The sequence below is a fragment of the Psammomys obesus genome, unplaced genomic scaffold (assembly GCF_907164565.1).
Source record: "Psammomys obesus unplaced genomic scaffold, mPsaObe1.curated_primary_1811, whole genome shotgun sequence".
Taxonomy (NCBI): Eukaryota; Metazoa; Chordata; class Mammalia; order Rodentia; family Muridae; genus Psammomys; species Psammomys obesus.
Window position 1 is genome coordinate 3,642,043 of NW_026596064.1, and position 16,391 is coordinate 3,658,433.

The window sequence follows — 16,391 nt, forward strand, 5'->3', positions numbered from 1 at the left end:
CTCGATCATAACTCATAATGATTATGAATACTTTGGGGGCTGGCAAACAAACATTTGCCCAGATGACCTTTGTCTTTGGTGTCCATCCCATCTCCTCTCTCAGGGGCATCTCTACCTTAAGACAGCACCTCAGCCTCCAAAATGCTCACCACCCACACTCGAAGGATTGTGCCCTCACCAAGTGGATACCTAATCACCAGACTGGGGGATCACTGACTAAGAGGCGGGACCTCTGATAGGTGAGCTCAGGCAGACATCAGCTTGTCAAATATCACATAGCACACACACTGCTGTTCTCCAGCCCTTTCTTCACCATTGTTTATGGCCAAGTTATAGCCATGACCCCAAGCAGAGGACTGCCGCCTCCAGATGTGATGCTTATTTCTTTACGGTTTTTAATAGTGAGTTTTAAGAAAAACAAAATGTGTAAGCCCCAGTAGTAAAGAACCTCAAGACAGTAGGACTTCAGCCTAAAATATGTGGATGGGAAACATACTTTCTGAATGAGAGCACATCCAGAGTCTCAGAGATCCACACTCTGTGTTATTCTTCATTTTATAAACCATGGTTGTTTAGACAGTAACAGAAGTCAACAAATTGAAAGTCATTACGTAGTTGGCATCCTGACCCATTTAAACTCAGGGTATGAGTGGATCAATAGCCAGGGCCCATGTTGATCTAGATCACGTGGTTGTGTATTAAATTTGTGGTCTTTGACCCAAGGACATATTTTCCTTTGAGAAGAATACAGTTCACTTAGTGATTTAAAAAAAAAAAAAATCACCCGTTGTCTTTTCATTGGTTTTTGGAGTAAGTTTGAGTGCTGAGTAAATTGTTAAGAGAGAGAATTTGTCAGGCAGGCAGCCCTTCCTGCTGATGAAGCTGCTCCACCTTGTTCGGCATCCATTCCAATCCACACTGAAGTGGGCAATGGAGTGTTGGTGGATGCGGCAGGGTCGGGTAACTCTGGGGTTGGGGGGGTCTCTGTAAGTAATCCATTCTTGGATGTCTGCACTGTGTGGGTTTTCGCGTCATTGTCATTCACTCTGTCATTTGTTCTGACTCGAATTCGTTCTCCAAATCGATCTCGCTTTCTGTCACCATGGTGAAGTCAAAGTAGGATCAGGAGACAAAAGGAAGAAGGCAGAGAGAGGGAGAGGGAGAGGGAGAAAGAGAAAAGGAAGAGAAAGAAAAATTAGCGAGCAAAGCAGAACTAGTTCATGCAGGAAATACAGACACCACTCTCCCAGAACCGAGTAAGAATGCAGGTTAGGCACAGCCAGTGTGAAGGACAGTTTGGGACTGCTGAATTTGTTTCGTTTCTGAGGATTTACATAGTCTTACATCCTGGCTCTTGAGGAAGATAAAATTCTGCCCCTGGCTGGGAGCTTGGCATTCATCTGGCCCGAATGCTTATTTGACAGATGGCATTCAGAGTATATAGCAGGACTTGTCACCACAGAGTGGAAGCAGGGCCAGGACAACAGCCCATAATTCCCACTTCGTGTTCTTTTGTATATTCTTATCATTTCCTCCTTTTCTTTTCTTTTCTTTTCTTTTCTTTTCTTTTCTTTTCTTTTCTTTTCTTTTCTTTTCTTTTCTTTTCTTTTCCTTTCCTTTCCTTTCCTTTCCTTTCCTTTCCTTTCCTTTCCATTTCTTTTTCCTTCCTTCTTTTCTTCCTGTCTCCACTCTCCATCTCTGGAATGCTGGAGTTACAAACAAGCACTGCTTTGTCTGCTTTATTTAGTGCTGGAGACCAGATCCAGGGCCTGTGTATTCCATATTACTATTCTAAACCACGTGAACTAACTCCCTGGTGTCTCTGCACAGGGAGAGGCATGCCTTGTACACTTTCTTGCCTGTCTCCAACCCCTCTGTTCACATTCAGTCTTACTTGTGTGTCTTGCCTTGGACCTAGCAGAGGACACGGAGGCTCAAAGATGCTGGCTTGGCGTTAACAAGACCTGTACCAGTCCTAATCTAACTTAATACAAATGAATTGGGTCAAATTCTCATATAAAATGATAAAATGCTCTGTGGCTTTCTAGCTTAGGTAGTGCCTTAGTCTGGCAAGGTGCCCATTATGGTAACCCATGTGTTTTTACCAGGGAAAGGTATTAATAGCACTTTTTTTTTCATTCCAAAACTATGAAACAGAGATACAAAGCTGCTGCCACCATTGGAGGATCGGCTGAGTACAAGTAAGTGCTAATTACACTTGAATATGATTCTGGCTCTCCTCAGGCACTGTGTGGATAGGAACCTAGTTAATTGTCAGCACAGTCTCGACCAGTGAGGATAAGGCCAAAAGAGCAAATTACCTAGGCACACCCAACTGCTAGAATCTGCATTTAAATCCACAACTTCCTGACCACAGAGTCGGTTCTGTCCTGAACACAGAAACCTCCACTGACCTTCCTAAGAATAATCCTCGCTTTGCCCTGTACAGCTCTAGCTCAGAACCCGGACATGTTGCCCACTGGGCCACCTACTGGAGGAGCATATGAGGCCCCTCAGGCTGAGACCTGGTCTTTGCACCTGAATTTTCTACAGGGCTCTGGACTGGCATCCAGTAAGTGCTGAATCTATTACTGAAGCTGTAAATGACAGTTTTTCCCCTTCACGGGGTGGGGGGGCTGATCACAGCCCTTCACCAAATGAAAAAGAAAGCAAGCACATTTTGATTTTATGTGCTGTCTGGGGTTTGCCTGGGGTGGGGGTGGGAGGTAGCCCTCCTGCCAGGATTCCTTGGGCACAGAGGGGAGGGATCTGTCTGAATGCTGGGCGGGAACTATTTAGGAGAAAAGAAAGGAGACAGAGCAGAAAGTCATGAAATGGGAATTGATGAGACTAACTATAGTATCTTGATTTCTCGTTCTCTATTCTAAACCAAGGCCCAGCCCTCCTTCCACCCCTGACTCTGCCTAACACTGATGCTATATATAGTTGCTAGAATCATGATCCTTTAAAGTTTTACATTTGAGTTCACATGGCTATGGGAGTAATAGAGTAGTAATTTAAAAATATATACTATCATAATGTTTTATATAATATTATATACATATAACACAAAACTCAGTAAACAATTTATGTGGATTATTCCTCTTTAGAACCATTAGCACATGTTCTAGAATTAAAGCTATCCCAAAGTCTCTATTTTCAAGTAAAAGATCTTGCCCATGGTCACATGATATTTGGGGGTACACAAGGCAAGAACTCTGGGTCACCAGAGCTAGGGCCCTCTACTTCACATAAGTCCTCTGTGCTGACCCCACAGCCCTCCCCACAAAGCCCCGAGTCATGACCAGAAGACTTGGTGATTGATCAGCATGTAGACATTCAACACCACTCGGCTCGGGGAATCAGTGCCAAACAAGGTTCCCACACTTGCAATTCCTAAGCTTGAACTCATTTCAGATGTTGAGAATACGCTTATATTCCTTTAACACATTTTGTACCCTGTCTGTGTGTGTGGGGGAGGGGATTTGTGTTTAGAAAGTAAGCCAGGCCATCAAAAAGCACGTGTGTGTGTGTGTGTGTGTCTGTCTGTGTGTGTGTGTGTGTGTGATTCCAAAAGCTTATGTCTGAAACAGGCTCTCATATTCATTTGTTCACCCGGCTCTTATATGGTTATTGGTTTGTGCCCATCCTCCTTAGGGAGCTCTGGCAAAGCTTTAAACCCAGCATGGTCATGGCTCCAACCCCACCATGAAGAAATGCATCACTGGAGTCAATCCATTTGGTGTTCTTACTTTTACAGGTGGGAATCTTGTTACTCCATGTGCCGTCTTTCAGACACTCAATTTGGAACGTGTCCATTACCTCGTTATCCTGAAAAGAAGCCAGAAGGGCGTGGGAAGAAGGAGGGAGTGGATTAGCACATACTTCCTTACCAAGACAACTCAAATTTCGAACCTGGCGATCTTCAACTGGGAATTCCCCCAACGAGTCCCAAAGGCAAACTTGCCCAGAAGGAAGAGACAGATGTTCACTTTGTGAGCCCTACTTATACTCTGGGCATGCGCAATTGCCTCTAGAGGAAAAAAACCGATAGTTTTGACTCTAGTTTTAGGGCAGTAGTTCTCAACTAGAGCAAGCAGTCAGCATCGCCTAGAGAGGGCTAGCGGAGACAGACTGCTGGTCCCTGCCACCAAAACTCCAGTTCAGTGTGTCATAGTTCTGACAATCTCCCTGCTGCTGCTGCTGCTGCTGCTGCTGCTGCTGATCCCGCCCCTTTTTGAGGACAATCCCTCCAGGGCAGTGGACCTCTAGCTTTGGCTGTACCTTGGGCTCACCTGCGGAACATATAAATACCAACCCACTGGTCCCCGCCCCAAGGCTCGGCAAGGGGGACCTGTACTTTCTCACTCCGGCTGTTCTGAAAGGTGCGTAGGTGGACCGCCACTTTGGAGGGTGGCAAGGAGGGGGCGTGCCCTGCTTCTCTTTCAGCACTGCGCCACTCCACCTCTGATGAACTTTCTTAAGGTTGTTGTCCCTGATTACATGGACCCATATTTAAAAATCCAGGCCAACTCATGCCCTGGTAAACCACTTTTGTGCCTTTTCCTGCAGTGAGAGGTGGCAGAAATGCATTATTTTGAATTTCTGGAGTCTTTGGTAAGCTTAACAGGATGCTGGCAAATACTTGGCTGAAAGTATGGCCTCCCGGACGCCATAGGGGAGTTTTTCCCGTCCACATACTCCTCTTCCCGGCCCACACACTCCTCTTCCCAGCCAGGGTTTTGCACCTTTAGCACTTTGTAGCCCGTGTCACAGCTGATGAGCACTTGGTCTTTGAAGGAATACAGGGCTTGCAAGGGCTCTACTTTCCCGTATGCAGGAGGTTGTAGCTTTGGGCACTCATTTCCTGGCAGGAAGCAAATGAAAAGACAGCTGGTGAGAAAAACAAAAAATAAAGCAAAAAAACCAAACAAAACGCCAGCAAAGGGCCTGCACCTAGGAAGCAAGGCCTGCAATGAGGCGGAAACAGCAGGACTGGGTGTCTAGACACAGGATATTTGAAAGCAGGAGTGAGTCATTTTCTAACACAGTCTTCCATTTCTTCATTTGTAAAGTGAAGGGATCAGCCAAATAATTTTATGAACCCTCAGAGAGTGGAGAAACATTAAAGGCCATTGACACACACACACACACACACACACACACCGTCTGTACTCACAGATACCCCCGGTTAAATAATCAAGGTCTTCCTATTCAGTTGAAATGTGTGCCCTGGCATTTCTCACTCACTGGCTAATCAGGAATACTGCGGTCACTTGTTCTTCCCAGGGCACCAAGGGGCTATGGTCAGATGCTTCTGCTTCTCATCAGGAGGCCTAGCCTGACAAGAACCTCAGCGCCTGAGCCTAGCCATCATGCTTCCTCACGGACAAACCTTCTTTTGTTAATTTCCTGTCACTTCTCTCCCCAGGATGCCCTAGATGTGACAATGTGGCCAGAGCCAGGCTTCCTGGTTTTATGAAGATGGTCAGTTGCTCCCGGTTGAGGTCTACCCTCTTTTTCCTTGAGTTATTACAGATTTATTGAGTCACAAAAGTCCCTCTGGGTTTGTGTGAGGACTAGGAGCACTAGGAATGGGGCTTGTAGGCTGTGTCAAGCCAGGGGCCCACGTAGAGACAGATCTCTACAGTGAAATCCTCAGAGCTCCGGAGCTCCGGGCCCACGAGTTCCGGGCCCACAAGTTCCAGGCCCACGCTTGGAGACAGCCGGGGTTGGGAGGTCCTCTCAGCCTAACAGATCTCCGTATGAGGGGGAAAGATAAACACAATCTGTTTTCAGTTTCTACAGGATGCTGAAGCATCGCCAGTCTTGAGTATGATTTCAATCTCTCTGGTGCCCATTCTTTTTTTATAGGTGGGAAACTCAGCCAGGAACTATATCTTGGTTCCCAGTTTCTTGGCCAGAGTCCCACTAGGCCCTCCAGCCTGGACTGCATCCCTCCTCCCTCAACAACCCTCTTTGTGAGCACAGAGCACAGTGGCTCAGTGTGACCTGGGAAGGGGGGAGGTTACCTTCTGCCCTGTAGGAAAGCCTCCAGCCTCGGTTCTCTCCTGAGTTGTCGCTGCGGAATAGAATCTGGACACTGTGACTCTGGGTGCTGATTGGTTCTGGGGATTTCTCTCCACAGAAGGGGCCCCATACTTTTGGACCAGCTTTAATCTACGAGAAGCAATATAGTATATATATAGAGAGAGAGAGGGGGGGGGGGAGAAAGATATCACATGTGAGTAGTGCAGGTCTTGCTTCAGGCAAATGAGTGCTGGAATTTTCTGGAAATCCTAATGTGAATTCATACTATACACTCCTGTTTTTTGTAGACAATAGCCAATAGCTATTGCCAATAGCCAAATGGCTTTATGTCCATTTTTGTCATAATTTCAGTGGCCTTTGGAGTTAACAAAGCAAGTTAATAATGGTGTGATTAAAGATAAAACATTTTGTGGGCAGTCTTGAACAGTATACAAAATAGGAAAGGTTCCCACTTTCAAAGAATTTGTTGCTTACTGGGGTGACCAACAATAAATATACAAAGTAGTTATGAGCATGTATATATGTAAAAAGAACATGTGTCATATTTTATAATTCCAGTATTGAAGTATATAGAATATATACATATGTCAACTATATAACCTATAGACATCATCATTTGTGTAACAGAAACATAGTAACTGACAACTTTAGTTGACTAGGAAGGACTACGACGAAGTGACATTAAATCTGACGCATAGGATGAGTGGAAGAAAAAAGACTGCTTTCTAGGCAGAAAACAAAACAAAACAAAAGAAAACAAAAGAAAGAAAAACAGAATATGTAACAATCAAGGCCAAAGGTGAAAAAGATCTTGGCAGGCTTGAAAAGCAGGAGAAGCCAGTATGGCTAGAATGGCATGAGGCTGAACACACTGGCAAGGGTCTTACTTTGTTGAGGAGTTTAGCTTAATTCCATGTCCAGTCCTGGTCTGATATGCTTGCTATAACCCTCTATGCTATGGGAAAACAGATGAGGCAGGAGCAAGAGTAGAGCACCAGTTGGGAGCACCAGTTAGGAAAACTGCAGATGAGCAGGACAGAGGCCATAGGTTCTGGCTAAAATGGAAGCAGTAGAGCAGGGGAAGTGGCCTCAAGCACCACTGACTGACTCAGAAAGCTCAACTCCCAGTCCTTAACTCCTTCCTTGTTTATCCCTGAGAAGCAGGACTCCATTGTTGGCATTTAGTAATGCCTGTCATCCTGGGTGACATCATTTTGCGCAGGACAGAGGCAATGATACTTCCAGACGTTCAGTATCTTGATATGGATCTCACACTGAGCTCCTGAAACACAATATGTAGTAATCCAAGATAGTCAGCATGCCCTTCTCCCTTCTTTGCAACTAGAGAGACTTTGAAATATTATGTTTTTTAAATTCTTTGAGGATTTTGCATATCTATGGTGTGTTTTGGTTATAATTGCCCCTCACATCCCTTCCAACTCTACCCAAGTCCACCGCCACATCTCCTTTCCAACATAATGAATGTCCTCTTTCCATAATCACAGAGTCTAATCAGTGCCATCCATGTGTGCGTTGTGGGGCCGTTCATTGTAGCACAGGCGACCTACCAGGGGCCACTTCCGTAAAGAAAACAAGGTTTGCCTTGAACTGCCAAAGCTCCTGAGCTAGAATGGGGGAATTTGTGATCACTTCCCTCATCTACGATGGACTTTTGACTGGCTCATGTACAGGTTTCACAGAAGCAACTACAGAGACTGTGAGTTCAGGAGTGAAAGAGCCCTGTCATGTCCAGAAGATACTGTTTTGCAGCAGTCCTTCTAGATCTCTGTAGGTGACCAGACTTAGGCCTGAGTGCAGTTACTCATTTCCTACCCTCTGGCCAGTTGTGAGTCTCTGTATCACTCACAGCCCTTTGTGAAAAAAGAAGCTTCTGTGATACAGTTTGAGGGCATCACTCATCTATGGGTGTAGAGAGAAGTCTTTAGAAGGCAGTGTGGCAGTATGTCCATTTAACAAGATGATAGCAGTGAGCTCTTTGCTGAGGTCCATGACCTTCCCAAGCAAAAGTTCTTTGTCAACTTTACAGGGATAGGCCTGCGTATTGTCTTGTGGGGTGAGCCTTAAGTCAATTACAAAGCAGCTGGTCACCCCATTAACATGTATGCCGCTATTGCACCCAGGGGCCTATCTTGCAAGAATACTGTTATAGATCACAAGGTTCCCATCTGTGTGTGACTGCTGGTGACTGTTCTCCTCAGCAGCACCACAGGCACTGTGAAAACTAGCCAATAAGAAAGGAACTTCTAGGTAAGGACCAGATTGACTTCTCCATGCCCGGTGACTCAAGCGTATGGTGTTTTCAGTAAGAGGGTCTCTTATTATTTAGTTCTGATGGGTAGCGAAGAGCAAACGACAATAGCCTTTTGTTTACTGAGGGTCTATAGGATATGAATAATAACTCGAAGGGTGGTATCCTACACATGCCACTGGGTTGTTTTTTGTTTGAGCACTATGGCTTCTGAGAAGAGCATTACTCCCCTATTTGGGTAATGCCATTTAAACCCTTGTGTATTAAATAAATAAATAAATAAACACACAAACAAAGAAATAATACAAACCCTCTAAAATAGTGCATTTTCATATGGCTCTTTCAAGCATCTTTAGTGTTAATCATTTGTCTTCGTGAAGGTTACATTGCTGTGACGAAACACCACCACCAAAAACAAACTGGAAAGGATTTATTTGGCTTATATCTATCTATACATCACTGTTCATTATTGAAGGAAGTCAGGACAGAAACTCAAGCAGGGAAGGAACCTGAGAAGCTGGTGAAGAGGTCATGGAGAAATGCTGCTTATTGGCTTGCTCCCCATGGCTTGCTCATCCTGCTTTCCTATAGAATCCAGGACTCCCAGCCCAGGGATGACCCCCCCCCCCTCACAATGGGTGGGGCCCTTTCCCATCAGTTACTAATTAAGAAAATGCTCTATAGGCTTGCCTACTGCCTAATCTTATTGGAGGGTTTTTCTCAGGTGGCGTTCCCTACTTTCAGATGAGCTAGCCTGTGTCAAGTTGATATAAGATTAGCCAGCACACCTCCCGTATTCCTCCCGTGCCTTACCCTCCTAACCTCCTCACCCACTCAAACCTTTCTCCCCAGTATCTCCTTTCATTCCCATATCACCCGTCCTCTGCTATCTGCCTCCCTTAGGCTCTCACCCTGCCATGGCCCCTTTCTAGTTTCCTGGCTTCCGTACTTAACTCCAAATTAATCACACATATCTAAACATTCTTAGTTAACATCACATGTGAGAGGGAAAATGTAATGCCTGTCTTTCTGGGATTTACTCAATGATTTTTTTTCCCAGTTCCATCCATTTACCTGAAAATTTAATAATTTCATTCTTCTTTATAGCTGAATAGAATTCCAATGTATATATGTAACACATTTTCATTACACATTTTTATCAGTTGATGGAAATCTAGGCTTTTTCCATGTTCTAGCAATTGTGAATGGACCAGCCATGAACTTGAATGATTAATTATCTCTACAGTAGAATATAGACTCCTTTGAACAGATACTAATGAGCACGATAACTGGGTCATATTACCTCTATACTAGTGGTTTTTCAACCTTCTTTGTTTCCACCCCCACCCATCCATCTATGTATGTATGTATGTATGTATGTGTGTATGTGTTTATGTATGTATGTATTCATTCGCTTTACAACCTGATCACAGTCTCTCTCCCTCTTCTCCTCCCAGTCCCACACTCACATCTCCCTCCTATCATTCTCCCCTCTCCTCCTCAGAGAAGGGAAGACCTTCTCACGGGTACCAACCCACCCTGGCACCTCAAGTTGCATGAGGACTAAGTGCATCCTTTCCCACTGAGGCCAGACAAGGCAGTCCAGCTAGGAGAAAGGGATCCAAAGGCAGGCAAACAGGGTTCTCAACCTTAACGCTGCAAAACTTTACTATAGTTCTTCATATTGTGGTGACCTCCCAACTACAAAATTATTTTTGTTGATTCTTCATAACTACAAAATTTGCAACTGTTATGAATTGTAAATATCTGTTTGGTTAGTCTTAGATGACCCTTGTGAAGGGTCCTTTGATCCTTAAGGGGGTCATGACCTATAGGTTGAGAACCACTGTTCTACACTGATTTTTCTTTGTGGCTGTATCAATTTATACTCCCACTAATGGTGAATATGCTTTCCTCTTTCATCACAACCTCATAGCAATTATTGTCATTTGCTCTCTGGATCTTAGCCATTTCTGACTGTGGCAAGATAAAATCTCAGTAATTTCACTTTCTTTTCTTAAGTGGCAAAGGGTGTTGAACACTTAAAAAATTGTGTTAGTCATTTGTGTTTCTTCTTTTGAGAGTTCTCTATTCTGGTCCTTTTTTTTTTCTTTTTTAAAGTTGGGTTGTTGCTGTTTTGTGTTTAGTTTTTTGAGTTCTCTGTATATTTTAGACATTAATCCTCTGTCAGATGTTCAGTACAGATTTGTTGCCATACTGATGTCTCTTTACTAGTCCTGTGGTTTCCTTTACTGTATCGAAGACTTTAGGTTTCATGAGGCTGACAAGAGGGACTCCTCAGGGAGCAATATGGAGGAAAGTGAAAGCAGCTCTGGCACCAGTGTGGGATTTGAGTCCTCCAAAAGCCAGGGATAAAATTCTGCCGCCAGATGATGTTGGAAGTGGTTTGTTTCCCAGAGCCTCAAGCCAACGTAAGAGTGCCATCAAATTAGCATCTTGATTTTAGTCCCGTGAAATGCTAAGGAGAGAGCCAATAGAGCCTATTGGGACTTCTGGTCTACCAAAGCGTGCGGTAAGAGTGGTTGAAAGCTGTTGTGTTGGGAGCACGTTACTCTGCAGCAACATAAATATGTCCCTGTGTTTCCTGCCATGTCACCTGCGGCCAAGCTCCCTTTTAGCTTCTGATTCACTAAGTTCTTGAGCTTTCTCACTGGGGTTTCTGGGCTTCTGATGCTGCTGACAGCTCCCTTTCGGACCTCACTGATGGCCCTGCTCCCTCAGTCTAGCTCTGAGAACTCATGGATTCCCGTGTCTGTGTCTTTTGTTTTGTTGAACAGCTCAGTATCCATAGGGCTTAGATAAGCACTTATCTACATACTTGGTGGCACCTTTATTTCTCTCAGGTTCAGCATCTTTTCTTAAATCAGAACCGAATAGTCACCTTCACTCAGACACTTTACCTGGAACTCTAGGAACTTCTGATTTTCTCCCCACATTTCTGAGAACTGTTTCTCCCACTATCCCAGCCAAAGCTCAAATTTAGGTTACCTTGCATTTGAACAATACTATCAGAATAACCTCAAACGAAGTAGTTATTGGCTTTGGACATTTTCTTCCCTCATTATCGCCTTCATCGTCTTTATCGTCTCTTCCCTCAAACACAACCACCTGTGTTACATATGGGATCTAGCAGAAACCAAAAACATTAGCACCTTGTTCAGAAGTTTATGATGGCAGCTGTGACACATTAAACAAAGCAACAGAGCAAAGCCCTACGTGAGTGCACAGTGTGCATTCCATAACTCTGAATCTGGCTCAGGGGACTTTCCTAAAATACAGATTTGACTTTGTGATTCACAACTTCCCTGTTGACCAGGGAGCCAGTTGGGGATCAGAGGAGATCCCAATCTGGATCTGATGAAACCAAGATGGCATTTTAAATGATGATGTTATTTAAAATAATAATGGGAATAATATAGGGATTATTTAGTATTCTATAACATAATAGAGGGAAGCTGGTGGCTTAGCTTCCTCTCCCAAGAGAAGATAAAAAGACAAAAGTTCAGGATGATTTTTCCTGATTGAGCCAAGATGTATCTTTGGGTCAAATAACCATTACATGCTTACCTTAATGTAGTCATAAGGACAGGTCACCTCAGGATGGTCCTCAATGTCAAAAATGTCCTCAAACTGCAGGCTGACCATGAAGCCGTCCTCCAGATCAATGGTGTAGGAGCATTCAGAGCTCTTGGGGTAAGGGTTGGGGTAATCCGGGCTGGTGATTGTGCCTGTCCTCTGGGTAAAGAGATTGCCACTGCACTCCACTGTGGAAAACAAAACAGAAAATGGCGCAGCGTTGGCACAGACCCAGTCACTGTGTGATCTTTCTAGTGTTCCCAGGAGGTAAGCAGAGGAGGAATCCCCATTTTACTAAGAAACTGAAACTCAGTGGAGGGTAATGGTTCACCCGCTGTCACCTGTGGGAAAATCTGTTGTCAAGACTCAATTGCAGGCCTTCTAAGTCTCTTTCTGTATGGGTTTACCCTAGATGGTAACCTTTGCCACGGGATTCTGTGGCAGGGGGAGCCAGCCACTCTGAGAAAGGACAGTTTTGAGATGATGGGGTCAGGTGCTGGGATGGAGCTCTTTGGGGCTTGCTTTCTCCTTTGCTCAGACTTCTTTGAGATGTGTGCTCAAAGTCACCCTAAGAATGGTCCCTCCCACTCCCCACTCTCCTCCCCGCACATCCTCACTGCCCAGCCCCTGCTTTTCTCTTTATGCTTGCACAGGTCCATTCTTTTTTGACATCATGTCATATACTCTTTTACTGACTCCTTGTCCCTCACTAAACTAAGTTTTGTGAACCCCAGGATTCTGCATTTTTTCCTGCTATCCAACATCCAGTTCCTTGGGAGGCTGGCCATGACTTAGCCTGTCATAAGCTTCTGAACCTTGGCCCTTGGGCTGGCCCCTTCCAGGCCTGGCGTGTCCATGCTTTGTAAGCCTTTGCTCATCCTGTTCTTTTTGCAAATGAGGAAACAGTAGCCCAGAACAGCAAGCATGACTAATGTAAAGTTCCAACACGGACTGCGGAATGAGGCCTCTTGACTTCCCATCTGTTTTCACTTGCTACCTCAAGCATTCTCATGGAGAAATCTCATCCTCATGAGGATTGGGGATGGTTCTTGAGGGGGGAAATCTCATTCTTATTTACAGCCCAGAGACTGACGTGTGGGTCATAAAGAGATACATAGCATATCTGTAGTATTTTTTTTTTGAAGGATTTTGGAATGAAAAAAAGGTGAGAAATCTTGACCCTGAGCTTTCATAATTCTCTTTGAGAAAACTTTCTTTTTAAAGATATTGCTTTATACTGATGGGTTTGTTCAGAAGGCATATGGCTTCATTCAGCAAGTTCTGACGGGGAAGTAAAGAACTTTGTCTGGAGCCTTGGCTTCCTCCAGGGAGCCCACTCCTGTGGACTCAGAGGCAAACTGTCTCTGTCAAGGGAAGCGTTTGTCACTTCTCGAGGACAGCTCAGGTCTGAATATTCTGCGGCCATGCTCCCTTTACGTGAGCACAGCGAGGGTAGCATTTACTTCACGTAAACACTCATGTGACTGTCACCCAGCTAGCCCAGGGAATACTCCTGAATTGCCATCTCTGCCCCAAACTGAAATGCCAAAGCAGAAGTCATGATGGTATAGCAACAGAAGGAATGGGCTGCTTTCCCGCTGTCTTTATCCTCTCTCCTCCCCTGTTCTTTGGTCTGTGGTTCTCTCTGTTATAGAGAGACAGAGGGGCTACCGAAACAAAGAAGAAAAAGGAACCTTTGGTTGAATTTATGGCTCAGAGAGAGTGGACTGGAAAGCCCAGCTTTCTCATATCTAGCCTAGGTTGGCTACTTGCAGTAGGAGAGGAGACAGAAACACGTGGAACAGACTTTCTGCCCAGGAAAGGAAGCTTGACTCCAGGGGCTTCTCAGATGCTCCTCTGACAGTGGGCCCCGGGCTCCTAGTGGGGTTAGTACCGCTCTCTCTCTCTCTGTCTCTCCATCTCTCTCTCTCTCTCTGTGTGTGTGTGTGTGTCTTTGTTGCTCTGTCTCCGTCTCTCTTTCTAGTATGTGTGTGTAAATGCAGGTGTGCATACCTGTGCAATATGATACAGATTCAATGTCAGTTGTCTCCCTCTCTTGGTCTCTCACTGAACCTGGAGGTTACCATTTCATTTTTGTTAGATTTGGGGTGTGTGTGTGTGTGTGTGTGTGTGTGTGTGTGTGTGTGTAACAGCTAGCTCTTTACCCAGCGGACTCTCTCTCCATCCTGACTTATTTTTTAATTGTTTGTACTATGCACCTGTGCGTCACCTGATCTTGTTGGAATGTGCCGCACATCACAACACAGCACAGCGTCATCCCTAGGCCCTACCTCGGCAGGTCCTGTTGTCGGTGTGCAGGATGTAGCCAAAGCGGCAGGAGCAGTAGTAGCCGCCGATGTAGTTGTGGCAGTGGTGGTCACAGGACAGCTCTTCGTCTTCCCTCTCCTTGCACTCATCCACATCTGTGGGACAGACAGCGCCTCTCATCACTCACTGCATGTGTGATGATTAAGCCACACTTACCAAACTCTTAGGGTCCTTCATTGTTTGCAGAGGGTCATGCTTTTCTTTCACTTAATCCTGTGCAAAGCCCAGAGCTGGTCATTATCTCCATTTGTCCAATGAGGTAAGCAGAACACAGAGACCTTAGGCACCTTGTCCAGGACCAGAGAGCTAGGCTTGCACCTGGGCAGTCTGAGTCTTGGTAGGGGTAATTGTCATAACTTGGTTATCGTAAGTGCCACACTGTGCTACAGTCTTACCATCCTCAAACTATGGATGATGAAACTGAGACAGAAACTTGGGGAGAGGGCTTTCTTCCAGAGCTTGGCTTACTACCATATCCCTACCCCCTCTGTCCCTGATATAGATCATTCCTGTCCTAGATATTTGAAAATCTATTTCTCCTACAGAAGCATACCAATGGCCAGTAAGTATTTAAAAAAAAAAAGATGTCTACAATTATTAATCATCAGGGGATACAGTTCAAGCCACACATATTCACCAGAATAAATTAAAATGAGGACAAAGTGGTTGACAACATTTCATGTTGATGAGGACATGGAGCCATCAGAAATGTCATACACTGATAGACAAATTATATGATTGTTTAGAGAAAATCTGGCAATTTCTTATAAGACTAAACACAGCTGTTCTCAATCCAGTGATTCTGTGTCTAGATATTCACAAATAAATAGGAAACCATATAGTCACAAAAAGGCTGAAAGAACCTTCATTAAGGGGTGTAAAGAAATAAGTGAAACTTAGTTATCCCTCAGTGGGAAATGGAAAAAACATTACAGTGTATTCACACAATGGAACATATTTCTGTCAGGGAGCTACAACAAAATTCATAAGTCTTAGACACATTATACTCAGTATAAAAACAATCATGTCCCCACTATATTTTCTGTGTGCTTCTTTATGTGACATTTTGGAAGCAAAACTAGTTTACAGGAGGAGAAGGAGAAGAAGAAAAAGAAAAAGAAGAAGAGAAAGAAAAAGAACAGTTGTTTACCATGAGAAAATTGGGGATCAAAGGGATTGATTGGACAAGAATATCAGGATCATACACAAAAGTATATGAATTTTTTCAAAGGTTTGCACATTTCAATATATATATATATATATATATATATATATATATATATATATACTGTACAGCAAACAAAACAAAATATTGTTAACAGGTGTTGCATTAGGAAGCGGTATAATGATGTCTGCCAATACTTTGGGATGTATCAAATGAGTTGTGGCTGGCTGAGCAGGCGGATCTGGGATGGAAAAAAATGCGGTAAGCCACTGTAGGCAGGACCCATGGGGCGTGTGCCCAGGTGTCAATCAAGGAGAATGCACCAGGCAGTGTTCATGTCTAGAGACAAAGATGAGAGGACTTACCTACAGCCATGTAGTGGGCATCAAAGCCTGTGAATCGTTCCTCATTGGAGAAATCTGACCGGAAGGTGACCGACATGAAGGAGCCAGGGGAAAGAACCACTTCCTGGCCCGGGGTCTCCTCTGTGTCAGTGGTCTCTCTGCCACAGAAGGTTGCCAGCACCTGGTCTTCGGTTTCTACCTTTGGGGTCAAAGTGAAAAGGAATAAGGTGAGTGCCTCCCCATGCTAGCCTCTCCCTGGATCCTCAAGGAGACAGAGGATAGGGCTGCCCACACAGATGAGGCAGTCTGGGAAACTTGAAGAGAGGGAACTAGGAACTCTGATCTGAGGAAAACTTGGGTCTTCCTGATGTGCCCACATGATCAGTTTCCTTCGTTCTATTTAGTTCCCTTAGCAGGCACCTGGCGGTTGTCATTCTTGTTGCCACCCAGATTCATTGAAAACAACACGGTGCAAAATTTAAAAAGAGCTAGATAACCTCACAGACGGATTCTATATGCAACAGGAGCCTAACCACACTTTCAGGGAAAAGAAACATCATATGCAACAAGCCATTCACAGGTGCCCCGTGTGTGCCTGCCCCTGAGCAAAGCATGAGATGGGGAGGGGGGATGAAGG

At 44.6% G+C, this 16,391-nt stretch overlaps 1 protein-coding gene across 4 annotated transcripts in view; it reads right to left on the reverse strand.

Moving 5' to 3' along the window:
* The window catches only part of Masp1 (MBL associated serine protease 1), a 67,954-nt gene that overhangs the window by 25,951 nt on the left and 25,612 nt on the right, over positions 1-16,391 (reverse strand). For 3 of the 4 annotated variants that reach the window (XR_008722172.1, XM_055625180.1, XM_055625178.1), the window contains exons 3-8: positions 15,776-15,953; positions 14,209-14,340; positions 11,909-12,105; positions 6,033-6,180; positions 4,749-4,867; positions 3,753-3,831 (exon numbers count right to left, since the gene is read on the reverse strand). Coding sequence is in view for 3 of the 4 variants with exons in the window: in XM_055625180.1 (XP_055481155.1) it covers positions 3,753-3,831; positions 4,749-4,867; positions 6,033-6,180; positions 11,909-12,105; positions 14,209-14,340; positions 15,776-15,953 (853 nt within the window). In the remaining variant the exon portion in view is untranslated. Of the gene's footprint in view, positions 1-372; positions 1,095-3,752; positions 3,832-4,748; positions 4,868-6,032; positions 6,181-11,908; positions 12,106-14,208; positions 14,341-15,775; positions 15,954-16,391 lie in introns of those variants that run through there. The other variant, XM_055625181.1, reaches the window with a different exon arrangement.